At 44.1% G+C, this 15,121-nt stretch overlaps 1 protein-coding gene and 1 pseudogene across 1 annotated transcript; both read right to left on the reverse strand.

Annotated features, from left to right (window-relative positions):
- On the reverse strand, window positions 1–11,224 carry LOC109880519 (adenylate cyclase type 10-like; annotated as a pseudogene).
- A 427-nt stretch (window positions 11,225–11,651) lies between these two features.
- LOC109880521 (glucagon-1-like) lies at window positions 11,652–14,720 on the reverse strand. The gene is given in 7 exon segments (XM_020472726.2): window positions 11,652–12,088; window positions 12,348–12,491; window positions 13,128–13,244; window positions 13,794–13,870; window positions 13,872–13,950; window positions 14,213–14,313; window positions 14,477–14,720. Coding segments are annotated over 6 exon segments (537 nt in total). The 5' UTR covers window positions 14,308–14,313; window positions 14,477–14,720; the 3' UTR covers window positions 11,652–12,063.
- Window positions 14,721–15,121: the final 401 nt, after the last annotated feature.

Genomic DNA, 15,121 nt, shown 5'->3' on the forward strand with positions numbered 1-15,121 from the left:
ATTTGGTGAATGTTCATATCTTGGCCATCCACTTCTGTTCGAGATTAAATGATACCAACACTCATTAACCGCTAACACATCACAGTTCAAAACCAAATCGACAATGACATCACCTCCTTTAAATCTGCTCCAATAACTTGCCTCATCTACAGTGCTCTCCACAGTCTCAATAAAGGAACCGGGCCCCTATCCTTGGCCTTTGAGGAGCTGGGTGTCCTCTGCCTTTGGGGCGAGGTACAGGCTGGAGTTGTCAGCCCATATCTCACCCGCACCCACTGGGGTGTAGCGGGTGTGGGTCTGTCCCCCCCCCCTCCTCCCATGGTCAAAGTGGAAGAGAACCAGTCACTCTGCCTGAACACGCCGAACCACCAAATCTGAAGAGGATTTCACAACATGTTTATTAGAAATGTCCTTAATTAAATAATACATTCACTAAGCACCTAGCTAAGCGTTACGCTCTACTTGTTTAGGTTATCAAGGAGAAAATACATGTACTACAGTGGAGGCTGGTGAGGGGAGGACGGCTCATAATAATAGCTAGAATGGAGTAGATGGAATGGCTTCATACACATGAAAACCATGTGTTTGATACCATTCCAATCACTCCATTCCGAGCATTATTAAGAGGTGTCCTAACCTCACCAGCCTCCACTGACTTGTACTACATGGTGTGCAATGTGTAACTGCAGTCTTTTTTAAATGCATGTGATTGAGGTTTCTGTTCTGTGTGTGTGTGTAATGACTGCATACAAATCACAGGAGGTTGGTGGCACCTTAATTGGGGAGGACGGGCTCGTGGTAACTGTTGGATCGGAATCAGTGGAATGGTATCAAACACATTGGTTCCCATGTGTTTGAAGCCATTCCATTTGCACCATTCCGGTCATATATTATGAGCCGTCCTCCCCTCAGCAACCTCCTGCGAATACTCGCCATACGGTATGTGAGATTGTGTGCGAGACTGTGCGCTCTCTTGCTGGCTTGCATTTGTGCATGCTATCCCATGCCATGCATCTAATACATCTCAGGCCCTTCCTCCAGTACTGTACCTGATTATGTGTGATCCAGCTCTCCTCCAGCTTGTTGCCGTGCTGCTGACACAGCATTAAAGCCTTGTTGAGGATGGCGTTGGCCAAGGCCTCGTGGCCCGCCAGCACGTACATGTAAGCTCTGAGGTGCAGCACCCGGGGCGCGTACACCTTGTTGGTCGAGTACTTCCGGTTGAACTCTGTGAAGTGCTGCATAAGAAATACTATGGCTGTTAGGACAGTTTCAGGGAAAACATGTATAATATATCATACACAGCTGTGTGTGTGGGTATGTGAAGGCATGTCCAAATGTGAGCGTGCAGATGCTCTTATCCAGAGCAATCAGTGTTAAGTGCCTTGATCAAGGGCACATCAGCAGATTTTTCAATTAGTTGACCCAGGGATTCGAACCAGCAACCTTTCGGTTTCTGGCCCAACGCTCTTAACCGCTAGGCTACCTTCTGTGTGCTCTGGTAGATGGCTTTGATGTGTTGGTTGTGCTCCACCAGGGCCTTTCTGAACAGCAGCGCACGGCACTCCAGGAACATGACCATGCCGTGGATGGATGAGGGAGCCTGTCGGGTCACTCCACAGGCCTTGGTGTAGAAGAAACAGGCCTTCTCCCACTCAAACAGACGGGCATACCTAGGCCAAACGAGAGACACACACACACACACACACACACACACACACACACACACACACACACACACACACACACACACACACACACACACACACACACACACACACACACACACACACACACACACACACACACACACACACACACACACACACAGACACACAGCAGGGTGGACTAGAGTATATCTTCGGGCTGCATTTTGAAAGGCACAACATTGTAGAAAGTTCAGCTAGAAATATGTTATGTAGAACAGAAATGCCTCTCTGGCATGTACAGAAAAGAATCATGTGGGCTATATCCATAACATTTCTATCAGTCCACAGAGCCAGAGCAAAGTAGAGGTTTGACTCTTGTCGGCCACCAGTTTAGGGTCTGACTGGGACTCCTCCGCAAAGGTGTAGCACTCCTCAAACGGAGGAGTGGAACACACACCATGAGACCCAGCCTATGGTAGTGGTCCTCTGTAGTTCAGTTAGTAGAGCATGGAGCTTGGAATGTCGGTGCGAGTCCCGGGACCAACTATACATACAATGTATATGCGCATGACTAAGTCACTTGGATAAAAGCTTCAACTAAATGGCATTTATAATTATTATCCATTAGTTCCTTAACTAAGATATGTCACGTGGAGATTGTGTCCCACAGGCATGGAATATCCAACTTGCCTGAGTAGAGCAGGAAGGCAAAGCAGCCTGCATAGAGCCAGCCTTTAGCCTTGCTGATGCGTGTCCTGTTTCCCAGGTACTCCAGACTCTGCATCAGCTGGACACACTCCTCATACCTGGGTATCATAGTATTCAACAGTAGATAAGGTACACATCCCAGTAAAAGAAACAAGTAGAAGTAGTGCTTCACCTCTGTGTGAGGAGGAGGGTGTGTGTGAAGGACAGAGATCACCAACATGTCCAGGCCCCGGCGGTTCGTCAGCTTGCTGATTTGCTCTGCTCGGAGACCTGAGAAGTAGAACTACTTTCAATACTGAAACTTTTTTGATATTTATTTTTTCTCTCTCCGTCTTGTCTCGCTTGCTTACACCCTTATTTGTTTCAACCGAACACACACTACCTCACCCATGCAACACACACATCCACTCCTCTCCTCACCATACTCCTCACCATACCGGGCGGAGTCGTGCAGAGTAGAGCTTGACGGTGGAGAGGGTGCGCATGAAGTAGCTGGTGAGGATCAGGCCCTCCATGCAGTCAGGCAGCTCAACACAGGTTCCACACAGCATCCTCTCATAGATCTTACACTGGTCATCTAGACCACTCAGCTGACAGTACTGGAGGTAGTCAATGTACGAGAAGATGGTCTAGAGACCGAGTAGGTGTGTCTGTGTGAGAGGGATGTTGAAGAGTGTATGAATGACTGTATACCAGGGTTCCCCAACTAGCGGCCCGCATGCTTTTATTTGCCCCCCCCCCCTAAGTTTTAAGTTAACCTAAAGAAGGTTTGAAATTATTATGTTTTGGTCAAACATTATATTGTATCTGTTTGGGCTTCTTGTGGCCATTTTGCAGTCTACAAATTATTTGTAATTACTGTATGTTTCCGGGCCCCTCGACCATCCGCTCAAAAAAATAATTGTTCCGCTGCGTTTGAGATTTCCACTGACCGACCAAACCCATTTTCCCTGATTTTCTGTAAAAAACAGAGAAGCAGAGTAAACAACCACCTTGTTCTCTGCACTCTTCTGGGCTGAGTTCATCTCCATAGTGATGGCCAGCGATGCTCTTCTCATGCAGCCAATCTGCCACATGTACGGCAGACAGCAGATCTGCTCGTGGAGGAAAGCCAGCTTCTTCTCTCTTTGGACATGACAACAACAATAACACCTAAACAACAAAACCTTTAAAAAGTGGCGCATTCAATTGTTTGTGGAGCGCCTCCATCCCCACTGTACGAGAGTTTATTTTTATAAAGCGTTTTACTATTTGAGTTGAATGCAGATAAATGATGAAATTGTCGGTTGTGGTATGTTTTGTCGTCAATAAATGGAAAATAGTTTATATTATATTGCTTGCTATATATAAAATATATATATATATGAATTTGTTTAATCTTTATAGGAGCTTGTTGAACATAGAACACACCCAGGGCTGTCAACGTTCTTGGATCTGTAGCAGACTCTTCATCTTCTCACAGACATACTTCAGGGACATGGCCACACAGTTCGTAGGGAGACGTCTGTTCAGGAGCCGTAGGGCGCAAGCAAACATGCTCTCAGCCTCCTCGATTTGGCCTGTGTTGTGCAACACCTAAATGTACAATAAACGGTACACTTCAGTTTGAGAAAAGCGCTATTTTGTATAAATGCCAATCATTATTATCCTTTTAGAATATAAATAACATTTCAGTGAACTTTTACCTCCCCTCTGAGACGGAAAACACAGGCTCTCTAAAAGTTGTTGATTTTCACTTTGACTTTCGGGTCGGCAGTCTTAAAGGCTGGCTTGCCCATTTTCAGATGATCCTGTATGATCTTGGCTTTGTTAAAATAGGATAGGGCCTGTGAGAGAGAGAGAGTACTTCTGTATGAGCGTGAACAGATCAGAAAAAAGTGCAAAGGTGTCGTGGAAAATTGCAAGATTATATTATAATGCTTGTATTGCATTAGAATGGTTGTTGTTTTATTCGACAGAATAGTATTCTGTTTACTATTGTGTGTGTTCCACTAAGGATGGGCCTCTATGAGATAGCACTGACAGAGGAGATTTACGATGTCTTTGGGTAATAAAGCCTAGGAGCATTCCAGATAACATGAGGTAATGTTATCGTGCTATACCGTACCAGGGTGAGACAGGTTCCAGTTTGGAGTAGGAGGGCCAGACATTGGTCTTTACAATGAGAACTGTTGACACAGCAGCAACTGTCTGCTATGTTTTATAGATATCTTTCATACACATCTTAATCTTTGTGAACTGTTCCTAAGATCTGTGGTTCGTAAGTGTAAGTTAAGATGGGTGTATCTTGGCTATAAAATATCTTTGTACTTTTCTGGTGGTACTTTTCAATGGTTCATTAGAGATAGCACATCATTGAAAGTCAAAAAGGCTATTGCAAAGCTTATGATTATTAAAGATGTAGTTTAAGTATAACTCTGACTGGTGTGTAGTTTGTAACTCTCCTCATTTGGTAAAGCAGAAATATGCCACCACAAAGGACACACACACCCTGAGGTTGTTGGAGAGGTAGGCCGAGGCTGCGGCTGTCTCTAGCAGGTAATAAAAGGTTTTGAGCACGTCGCCCACGCCCGTGCAGTGGCGCACCATGGGGCACAGCACACACTCCGTCACCTGGACACACATACACTTCCTGGTTCTGTCCACTGTGGTGTTGTACTCATCTACCATAGAATCTAGTTCAACAAGAACTCGTCCTCCTCACTGAGGCACGCAAACACACAAATACATTTGTTATGAAATCAGCCCACTTGTATTACTGGCCAGCTGATCTGGGACCAGGGGTAGAGTATAAAACCTTATCTGTTGGAAAGCAAAGGGCTGACCTGGTTCAGTTGAATAGACTCGGAGAGGTGGAGAGGAGAACAACGCCAACAGCACACATCAAATCAAACCTCAATGGTTACTTCGATCAGTTGGTTAGAGCGTCACTATTATCAATCTGCATGAGCGTGTGTGTGAAGTTTGGGCAAGCATGAGTGTTTGTGTCTGTCTCTCAGGGAGTGTTTGCGTGTGTTTCTCAGCTTGCGTGTGCTTCTTTAGCGGAGAGGTCAGTGGGCTCATCACTCACCCTTGGGGAGCCCCAGTGTATTTTGGCCCAGGAACAGGGCCTCCCCAGACTCTTGGATGTTGAGCAAACTCGGTTGGATCTCGATGAGGTTGTTCCCTATAGCCGCCTTGTGGCCGAAGATGAACTGGACGATGTCGCAGTCCCTGCAGCGGTGGACCTGTTTGAGGAAGTAACTGGCACAGAGTGAAAGTTTTCCTTGTCTGCGCTAGCCTCAGCTCCACTACTGACCTTCACGGACGTCTTCTTGGCTGTCCTGGACACAGTAGCAGTTGAGCGCGCCCCAGCACTCTGACTCCTTGGTGAGTTGCTGGGTGAACTGCTTGGGCTTGGAGCCGTACTCAAACGTGCCGACTTGAACAGGGAGGCGAGCGACAGGTTGAGCTTGTCAGGGTTTTCTGACTCTGGCAGGATGTTGATGAGTTTCTGCATGGTGATGGTTTGGCCGATGATGGCAGCACACTTCCCCACCACCTGTTCCGCTGGCTGCAGGTGGTCTAGGTGGGCCAGGGCCATACCTGAATAGAATTCACTTTTATTAGTAGCTCAGTTGGTAGAGCATGGCGCTTACAACGCCAGGATAGTGGGTTCGATTCCTGCGACCACCCATATGTAAAATGTATGCATACATGACTAAGTCGCTTTGGATAAAAGCATCCTCTAAATGGCATATATTATTATATTATTAGTAGGCCTATAGACATGCCTGGACAGAAAACATCCTTAATGACTTGAGTGTTTTATATATGAGTCATTTCTATCAAATAAGACTAATGAGATGAGGTTGTAGTGTTTGGGGGCAGTACAGGAACCCTGTACTACACCTTTCAATGTCAGAGAGATGGGAACTTTGTGGAATTTGGCAGCTTCTCCGACAAAACAGACCAAAGCACGGTCGACAAAATGGTCCAGGGCTGTGATCTTGTGAGATTTCAACATGGATGCCCTGGGTGACCCTGCAACCTTAATGTTTCACAAACTGGGAAACCTGCCACTCATATATTCTCAGCCAATACGTCTGTCTGTTTCACAGATAAGGGTGTTAATAGGCCGGGGGACCTGCCACTCAGACATTGTCAGCCAACAGATCCATCTTCCTACCCAGCGCTCCGGCCCTGGCGTCCTCCTCTTGCCCCACCTGGCTGAGATTGGAGCAGTGTACCACCAGGGTGGGCTCAGGGAACAGGATGTCTACGTCTTTAGCCTCATCCTCCTCCTCAATCATGATCAGATTGCCCAGATTACAGACTCTTCAAGAGCTCCTCGCAGTAGTATGGAACTCCATGGCTTCTCTCCACCAGGAGCCTATAAAACACATTACATTTTTAATTTATACATATGTTTTTACAAGGTAACTCCGGCTTCTTCTGTGAGATATTCATGTACTGAGACAATGACAGCCTTAGAATGAGTCTTCATAAAATAGCTATACAGTCCACAAGCCAATTCAAGTGTGTACATTTAAATAAATGCCTTTTGACTTGGATAACGATGCAACAGTTTAGTTTCCTTATTCACAACAGTCCCAATTCCCAAGCCATTGTCTTTGAGGAGTCTACGGTCAAATGCTTGTATTTGTCCTGTATCACTGCATGTACAAGTGGGTAACCTGAACGTGTGTGAGGTGTGAAACTCCCAACTCCCCCCGAGACACCCTCAGAGAGTCGATATGTGTAATGTATGTATATTCACACAGTGTGTGCGCGTGTGTGTGTACACGTACAGCTCCACCTCGCTAGGGATGCGGATCACCCCCAGGATCTGGCAGGCTAGCTGGGCGATAATGGGGGGGGGACTCCAGCCCAGGCAGGTTAAGGTAGAGGGTCCGGGGGTCCTTGATGATGCTGCTAAGCTCCGGGAAGGGCCCGCTCTGACTGGTGTGGGGGTGTGCCATACACACTGGTGTGGGGGTGTGCCATACACACCAGAACCGAGGCTCTTTCACATGCTTCGAGCAGGAAGGCCAATGAGGCTTGAGCCACAAAGTGATCCTGGTCCAGCACGTATGCGCACGGCTCGTCCTCGGCGAACTGGACAGACCACACACACACGTAGTCATCAAACAATCAATTGCCACCTAAGTTATATTTTTACATCATCCACGCTATTATCTTCCACAGTACATTGCAAAACAACTCCAGAAAGTAGTTCCTCATCTTCTTGTTCTTCTTGACTGTCCATCAGTGACAAACTTAGACACAGGAAACTAAAAGCATAGAACAGATCTTACAGAAAAGATCCATCTACCCTCGTTAGCTACTACGAATAACTTTCAGAAAAGCAACGTTCAGAGATCTCACCTACCTTGACTAACAGGATATCATTGAGAAGGCAGACGTTCTGCCTCATCTTTGGGTCGAGGATCTTGGTGAGGAGGACACTCTCTCGCTCGGCATAGCTCTTACAGTTCTGCACTGACCTGACTCCATCCTTTGCTGTTCTGTATACCACCTCAGCCAGCAGGCGGCACTTGCCATAGCCGACAGGCTAGATCAAAACATTGTTGTTGCCTCCAAGAAGCCCTTTAGCATGCTGGAGTACACTTCAATTTCTTTCTCTCAGCCTATGAAGCATTTGAGCGCAACATATCATTCAAATCAATGTGATCTTCCACGATGAATGCATGTCATTCATAATCTCGACCAATCACTAACAGCAAAGGACAAAGTGGTAGAGTTCAAAGTTCGTAGGTTAAACTGGTAAAACTTGTACAAAATCTGAACATAATAGTATGTGAGTTAAAATAATATAAAAGGGGCTACAACAAGTTATTGTAAGGTGGCAGTGGCAAAGCACAGTTCCACCTGAGAGTTCAAGAGGATGTCAAGGTGGATTGTACCTGTCATGCCTCACTGGATGTCCTACTACACCACAGAACACTGGACCTGTGGTTACTCCAACAGAGACAGTCCTGTTGGACAACATTGGACCTTTTGTTAACTAACTCCTAAAAAAATTTGTAGGAGTTGATACATTTTTCATAAGGGAAAATCAAGTCTCAAATTTCTAAGTGGAAATTACACAGAAGCCTTTTTAAACCTCAAATACACTACATGTTTAACATGTCCTGCAACAGGGTGATCAAATTAAAATCCTACATCTGTAGCTTGATAAAAAGTAAAGGCATGTGGTCCTAGAATATTAGGCTGAAACGGGCCTTACTTGAGGTTGCGGATCTCTTTCTGGCAAAGGTCATGTAAGGCACTCTCATTCTCCCGCTTGTCCCCAGGGAGCCCAAACAGACAGAGGAAAGTACAGCCCTGCAACAAACTCCTTGTTATACATACAGTGGATTTGACTGAAGAAGAAAGTCTTGGTGAGTGTTTCTGTTTCTTGTTAATTGTGTTTGTTGTTTTTCTCATTGCCACCGGGAACAGAGAACTGCTGGTGTCACGCCCTGGCCATAGAGAGGCTTTTATTCTCTATTTTGGTAAGGACAGGGTGTGACTAGTGTGGGCATTCTAGTTTCTTCATTTCTATGTTTTCTATTTCTTTGTTTTTGGCCAAGTGTGGTTCCCAATCAGAGGCAGCTGTCTATCGTTGAGTAATAAAGAATCATGAACACTCACCATGCTGCATTTTGGTCCATGCCTTCCCATGACGAGCGTAACAGCTGGGGTGTATTCATTAGATCACACCGTACCAAAACGGTTTGCAACAAAGTGTTTCTTATTGTACAAGTTCAGGTTAGTCCCTCCCAGTTTCATCCTGTTTGCTTGCATTTGGTTCCTAGTGAATAAACCTCCAGGATTCCACCTTGAATAAAACACTGACTGACCTTGTCGAACATGAACACTTTGTTGACCCTCCTGTGGTGCTTCACTATTTGCTGACTGATGCCAATGGCAGCCTGATGGATGGTCGTACACTGCTCCTGGTCACTTTCTCCTCCCTTGAACAGCATGTTGACAAACACTATGGTGGCCGGTCGCATCTCAGACAGTACTCCAGAGGCTAGTCGTCATCTAATGAGGGAGGAGAGGTCAGAATAGAAAACCATGCCAACGTTCCAGTGACCATACTAGCATACTTATTAGAATGTTTGCTCAATGCATTTCTTAATTCTAGGTAAGTAGTAGTGTGGACATTAAAACAGAGCCTACATTTATACATTCAAAAATACATTATTCTTATTTTGAAAAACAAGGTAGGTAGGTTCTTACGTTCTGCAAAACCGTTTTTCATGACGTACTTCCTTAAAGTTTTCTCAAGCTCTGCGTTTGGCATCAGTCGAGATGCTCTCCTCACACACTCTGTAGACCAAAAAAAGGACTGGTTAGGATGTTATAACACAACCGTGCAAGTAGAAATATCACAGGCTGATATCTAGCTAGTCTCTTTACTGTACTTCTTGTCACTTTTTCATGCTCTACCGACGTTCCTATTGAATCCTGGTACTTCTCAACAGAAAAACTGGGCTCTCGCTTGATGCATCGCACCTGCACACCGACACGGCTCTCTCGTTCTCTATTGGGTCAATGGTGATGTCGTCCCTCTCACATCTCACATAGTTCCCAGGCGTTAGGTGACAAGATGATTGTGCTGGCCACCGCCAACCCCTCTGCCAGCCGCACCTCGTCCACCGCCCGGCCAATCACCACAAAGTACTGACTGATCTCGCCTCCTACGATCACCTTGGAGAGCTTCCCAGCAGATATACCTTGGGACAGCAGAGGATAAAGGGTATCATATTTGAGGTTCTAGTTGCCTATGAAGTCAAGTGTAGCCGGATAATCAGGGCACAAATTCACAAAGCGTAGAATACTGATCTAGGATCAGGTCCCCCTTATTCAAATCCAAATGAAATCAAATTGTATTGATACACATATTTAGCAGATGTTATTGCAGGTGCAGTGAAATGCAAGTGTTCCTTATGGTTTTAAAGGAAGAACTGATCCTAGATCTGCACTCTTTGTGAATACAGGTCCTGGTGTTATAGCACAAACATGTCTCTCGGCCTGTATGAGACTCAGACAAGCACCTATTTTAACTTTCAGCTGACAGCCCACTTCCATCTCCCGGACTCCACACTGGTCCTGGATGTTGAGGCTGCATTTGACCACCAGGGAGATTACTTCACTGAGCTGGACTCTCTCCACTGTCCATAGAGCCAAGATGGCATCGCCTGTGATTAAAATGTGTTTGGCCATGACGAGTAGAATAGTACTGTAGCTAGGAATTGTGATCATGGTGAATCTGTGTCTAAAAGCTGAGATGGAAGCCTATTGTTACCTGCATAATTCAGAATATCTCCCCCAGCATCAAGGATATATGAAATACAGGCAACAAACATTGCTTGGTAATAAAAAAAATTAGACTAACTTAGTCTAAGTTAAGTTAACTAACGGTACATCAGGTTAGATTGATATTGTATTGCTTTAACTTAATGAAACCACAGCTAATTTACGACTGACTGTTTCCCCAATGTAGCTGTTGAGTGGGCGTGTGAACTCGTCTGCTCCATAGCCTTTCTTGCTACTCAAACTGAATTTCTCAGTCAGATTAGTGAAGCCTAAAAAATGGATTAGTTGACTTCTAGCTAGTGGGTTAGCTAGCTATCTTCTAAATGTAGATTGAAACGGGATTCCAGCTCATGTTAGCTAGCGAGATAGCTAATGTAGCTAGCTACTGAGATGAGCTTGCCTGATACATCCGCGAAGAGAAGGACTCCATGGAAGTTCTCTACGTAGGGGATATCGTTAGTGAGGGTGCTGTAGACAACAAGATCAGGTACATGGGCAGCTATTTTGCTTATTTTGTACGAGTTCTCTATCTCCCCCTCCCCCGTTATCCAACCCATTTTAGCTGTAGTTTAGGGGCATCATTACGAAGGGCTATATATATAAATACATTTTATTTTATTTTATTTGATCATGTTTTTCCGTTGAGCGAATCTGAACGGTCGTTTTTTTTCCGTGAACGTTCTAGAATTCAGCTGTTCACGACAAAACTCTGGTTCACCAATTCAAAAAGAAGTAGGTATTATAAGTATTTTTTTATAACTAAAAACGACGTTACTTGAATGCCATGCATTTCGGTTTCAGGACCATGGACAGAGCTTCTTTGAGACGCAAAACCACAGTTTCCAAACTCTAGTCTAGTACATAAACTACTATCATTGGCACAACAGTTGAATGTTGTGATGGTTTTTTTTCAGCACCATGAACAGAAAGAGTTTGGGATTCCATTTGTATGGATGCATGGCTAGTCAAAAACAGTACAGCAAACACAATGAAAGAGTTTAATTTTGCAGAGCAGGTTTTGATACATATGGGATAAAAAAACAAATTCACACAAATGTTACCAGATAGTTTTGCACATTATATCTGAGTTTTTACCATGTTCCCTTTCTTTCAACATTACAAATATAGAAAATAATGTTAATTTATGGAAAAAATATTTGTATAATTTGACAACTGACCTGATGCATTGTGCACCGCAAAGTTAAGGAAGAATACATTATCTGTTTTTTCATCACATAATGTAGAGTAAACAATCTAAGTACTTCCAACATTGTATCAACATCACAACAATGCTAAGCAGTATGGCTTTTTAGTATGGCTTTTAGTTTTTGTCAAGGCTTATCATTTGTAGCACAGTATCCAAGTTTCTCTTGAACAAGGAAGCGTTTGTCTTCTTTCAATGATCTTCTTGACGTTTGTTGCTGAAATAAACAATAAACCAAATGATCAATCTGTGACACCATACAGTAACATGGTTTAGTGGGAGAGAGAAAGATACAGAGAAAAGAGTGTGACATCAAAAAAAAACAATTGATCAAATATTGATGTAGGCAAGACACTCCATTTACAAACTTGTCTAAAATGGCACCATATGCACTCGTTTTAATCAGAGCCTTAGGCCCACTATATAGGGAATATGGTGCCCTTTCATACAGCTTCTGATTGTGTTCTGATGTTTACCTTTTCCCTGAGGTTTTGGAGGTCATGACCCAGAGTAAATACTCTTTGGCAGCCAAGCTGTCTAGGACCTTGTTCACATCACTGGTGAAGCTCCCATCTACATGTCTTCTGCTCATTGGGCCATTCATGCTCTCCTCTGCAGATCTAGGTACAGTACACAAGATAACACACACTTGTCAGTGGTTCCAAACACAATACTTCCACACACAATACTTCCACACACAATACTACCACGCACAATACTCGCACACACAATACTTCCACACAAAATAATTCCACAATCAATACTTCCACACACAATACTTCTGTACACAATTACCAACCACGTTGGATTAAACTTTTAGTCGGCCGAAGCAAGAATACACATTATCTTCAGGAAATGTACCCTTTTCTAGTTACGCCTTATGACTATTGGATGATTTTGGGAGTAGTGATCTGTAGCTGTAGTCATTCACTGTGCATTAGAGGACACCTTTGTTCCCTGAACAGGTGTTTATGCACACAGCAACTGTGTGATACGTTCTCTTCCAACCCAGTCAACACAGTCATCCAAGGGGCAAATATCAATAAATGTATCAATAAATGCAGAGCATAGTTTAATGGGATTTATTGGGCACGACCACATGAAATGTCAAAACAGGCCTTAAGAAAGCAGAAAGCAACGGTGCGGCAATGGATAAATTAGCTAAGTTGTTGATGATCTTTTCTCTCTCTCTCTCTTCTTCTCGCGTTAGACATGACACACAAGATGTTGGTGCTGTAGGGTGAAGGGAAGCCTACTCTCGTCTGGCCCGTCCTGATTTGAGCCAGGAAACAAAGTCCTTGGCCGCCTGGTCCTGTAGGTAGGTGCTCACGTCGCTGGTGTAGGTCCCATCGGCATGGCGTTTGGATGGAGCACTAGATGGAGGTAGAGAGGAAATGGTGTGATAGATACAAAACTCCACTCAACCAATTATAGTACTGTGAAATCATTCTGGCTCAGCTAAAATGGCCTCTGAGATCTTATAACTGTTTTTCACTAACTTTGCTAGTAAAACATTCAAATATTGTGTTTTAAGTGTCTGTATTGATATAGAAGTTGAGGATAAGTTGATAATGAAAATGGATGAATAACATGAAGTTACTTTGTTTGACTTGGAAGTACTGTGTATATGAATATGTTGCTCAGTACATTACTATCCTTTCTCTGCATGTACAAACAATGCCATAATATACATGGTGCTTTAGACAAACATTTTTGGGATGACGTTTAAATCTGTAATGCCTCCATCCAAATCTTTGATTGTTCATCTCAAGATATACCAGTATTCATCACAGTAAAAGTTTCCAAAAGACTGAACTGTCCTGGCTCTCATTAAGAAAAATACATTATTATTTCTCCACCCCGCAGTATAATATCAGTCATAAGCCTAGAAATATATAATATTACTCTGTTGGAACACTCACCCACTCCTCTTGGAGTTCATAAGCCATTGAACAAAGTCCTGAGCCATCCTTTCTTCCTGGTATTTACTGTAGTCGTTAAGAGAAGGTTCCCTCGGAATGTCTCTTCACGTTAGGCACGCCCACCAAATCCTCCAATAGTGGGTCTGCTGTCTCTAAGCTACAGGAGAAGAAGAATCTTTAATGCTGAAATTATGCTGATAGATGCCTCATTATAGTCTAATTTTGATTGACAGTTGCTGTTGGATACGTGTACATTATGTGTTAAACACTAGTCATTCCGTCTGTAGTCTATGTTGATACTGTGCGCTGTGCGCTTTTTTTCCCCTATGATATGATCTGAAAATATTTGTTAAAATATCCCGTGGAAAATTGGGCTCATTTCCCCCCCCCATAGAAAATATAACATTTTTGAGCTGTACCTTGAGTTGTCCTCAGCCTCTTGTAGAGGGACTTGCCAACTGCTCTGTATGATGACCAGGAGGAGAATACCAGCCAGGGAGTGGATGCCAAACATTGTGACCTGCAGACAGAACCACAATTGAGTAACTTAGCCGAAGATAGTCATGTACATTTTACATTGACAAGCAAAAGGCTCCATATCAAGCGTTCATCCATTGACAAAATCAAAGGTTTTGTTCACAATGGAAAATCAATAAGACGTGTCCTGGCTGCAAGCAACTCACCTGCTCCTGTTAACGTGCGGGTAGATGAGATGAAATGTGTGTCTGAGAGAGAGTGAAATCCTCTGCTTCAGTCCTGGTTCCTTGTGGATGTATCTTGGTGACCTGACTGGTTGTGGGGGTCTTATATAGCATGGCCATAAGGCCGGGTCTGCTCCTGTGGCCCAGTCCTCCCGCTCTCCCACTCTGTTACACCCATTTGTTACTCTCAATCCATTACACATAGGGCCACGTTTGGTTGCAGTGGATTAACTCGCAATGAAACGTCTGTTTAAAATGGAAGATGTGGCATTATCCATGCGAGAAAACAGCTGTCACTTAGGTGTAGAAATCAAACAAGATGACATCCTGTCAAATAGTGTGTGTGTGTGCGTGTGCGTGTGCGTGTGTGTGTGTGTGTGTGTGTGTGTGTGTGTGTGTGTGTGTGTGTGTGTGTGTGTGTGTGCGAGTGCGTGTGCGTGTGCGTGTGCGTGTGCGTGTGTGTGTGTGTGTGTGTGTGTGTGTTTACTGTAAATGGGAAGCTGAGTCAGGGTTTGTGGATTATATTAACTATGATAGAATCAGAGATGGAAACTATTTTTGGGGTGTTTTTCCTTTGGTCACCCATTTAAGACAAGAACATTTCCATTGTGGGTCCTGTTGATCATC

Source organism: Oncorhynchus kisutch, linkage group LG16 (assembly GCF_002021735.2).
Source record: "Oncorhynchus kisutch isolate 150728-3 linkage group LG16, Okis_V2, whole genome shotgun sequence".
NCBI classification, from domain to species: domain Eukaryota; kingdom Metazoa; phylum Chordata; class Actinopteri; order Salmoniformes; family Salmonidae; genus Oncorhynchus; species Oncorhynchus kisutch.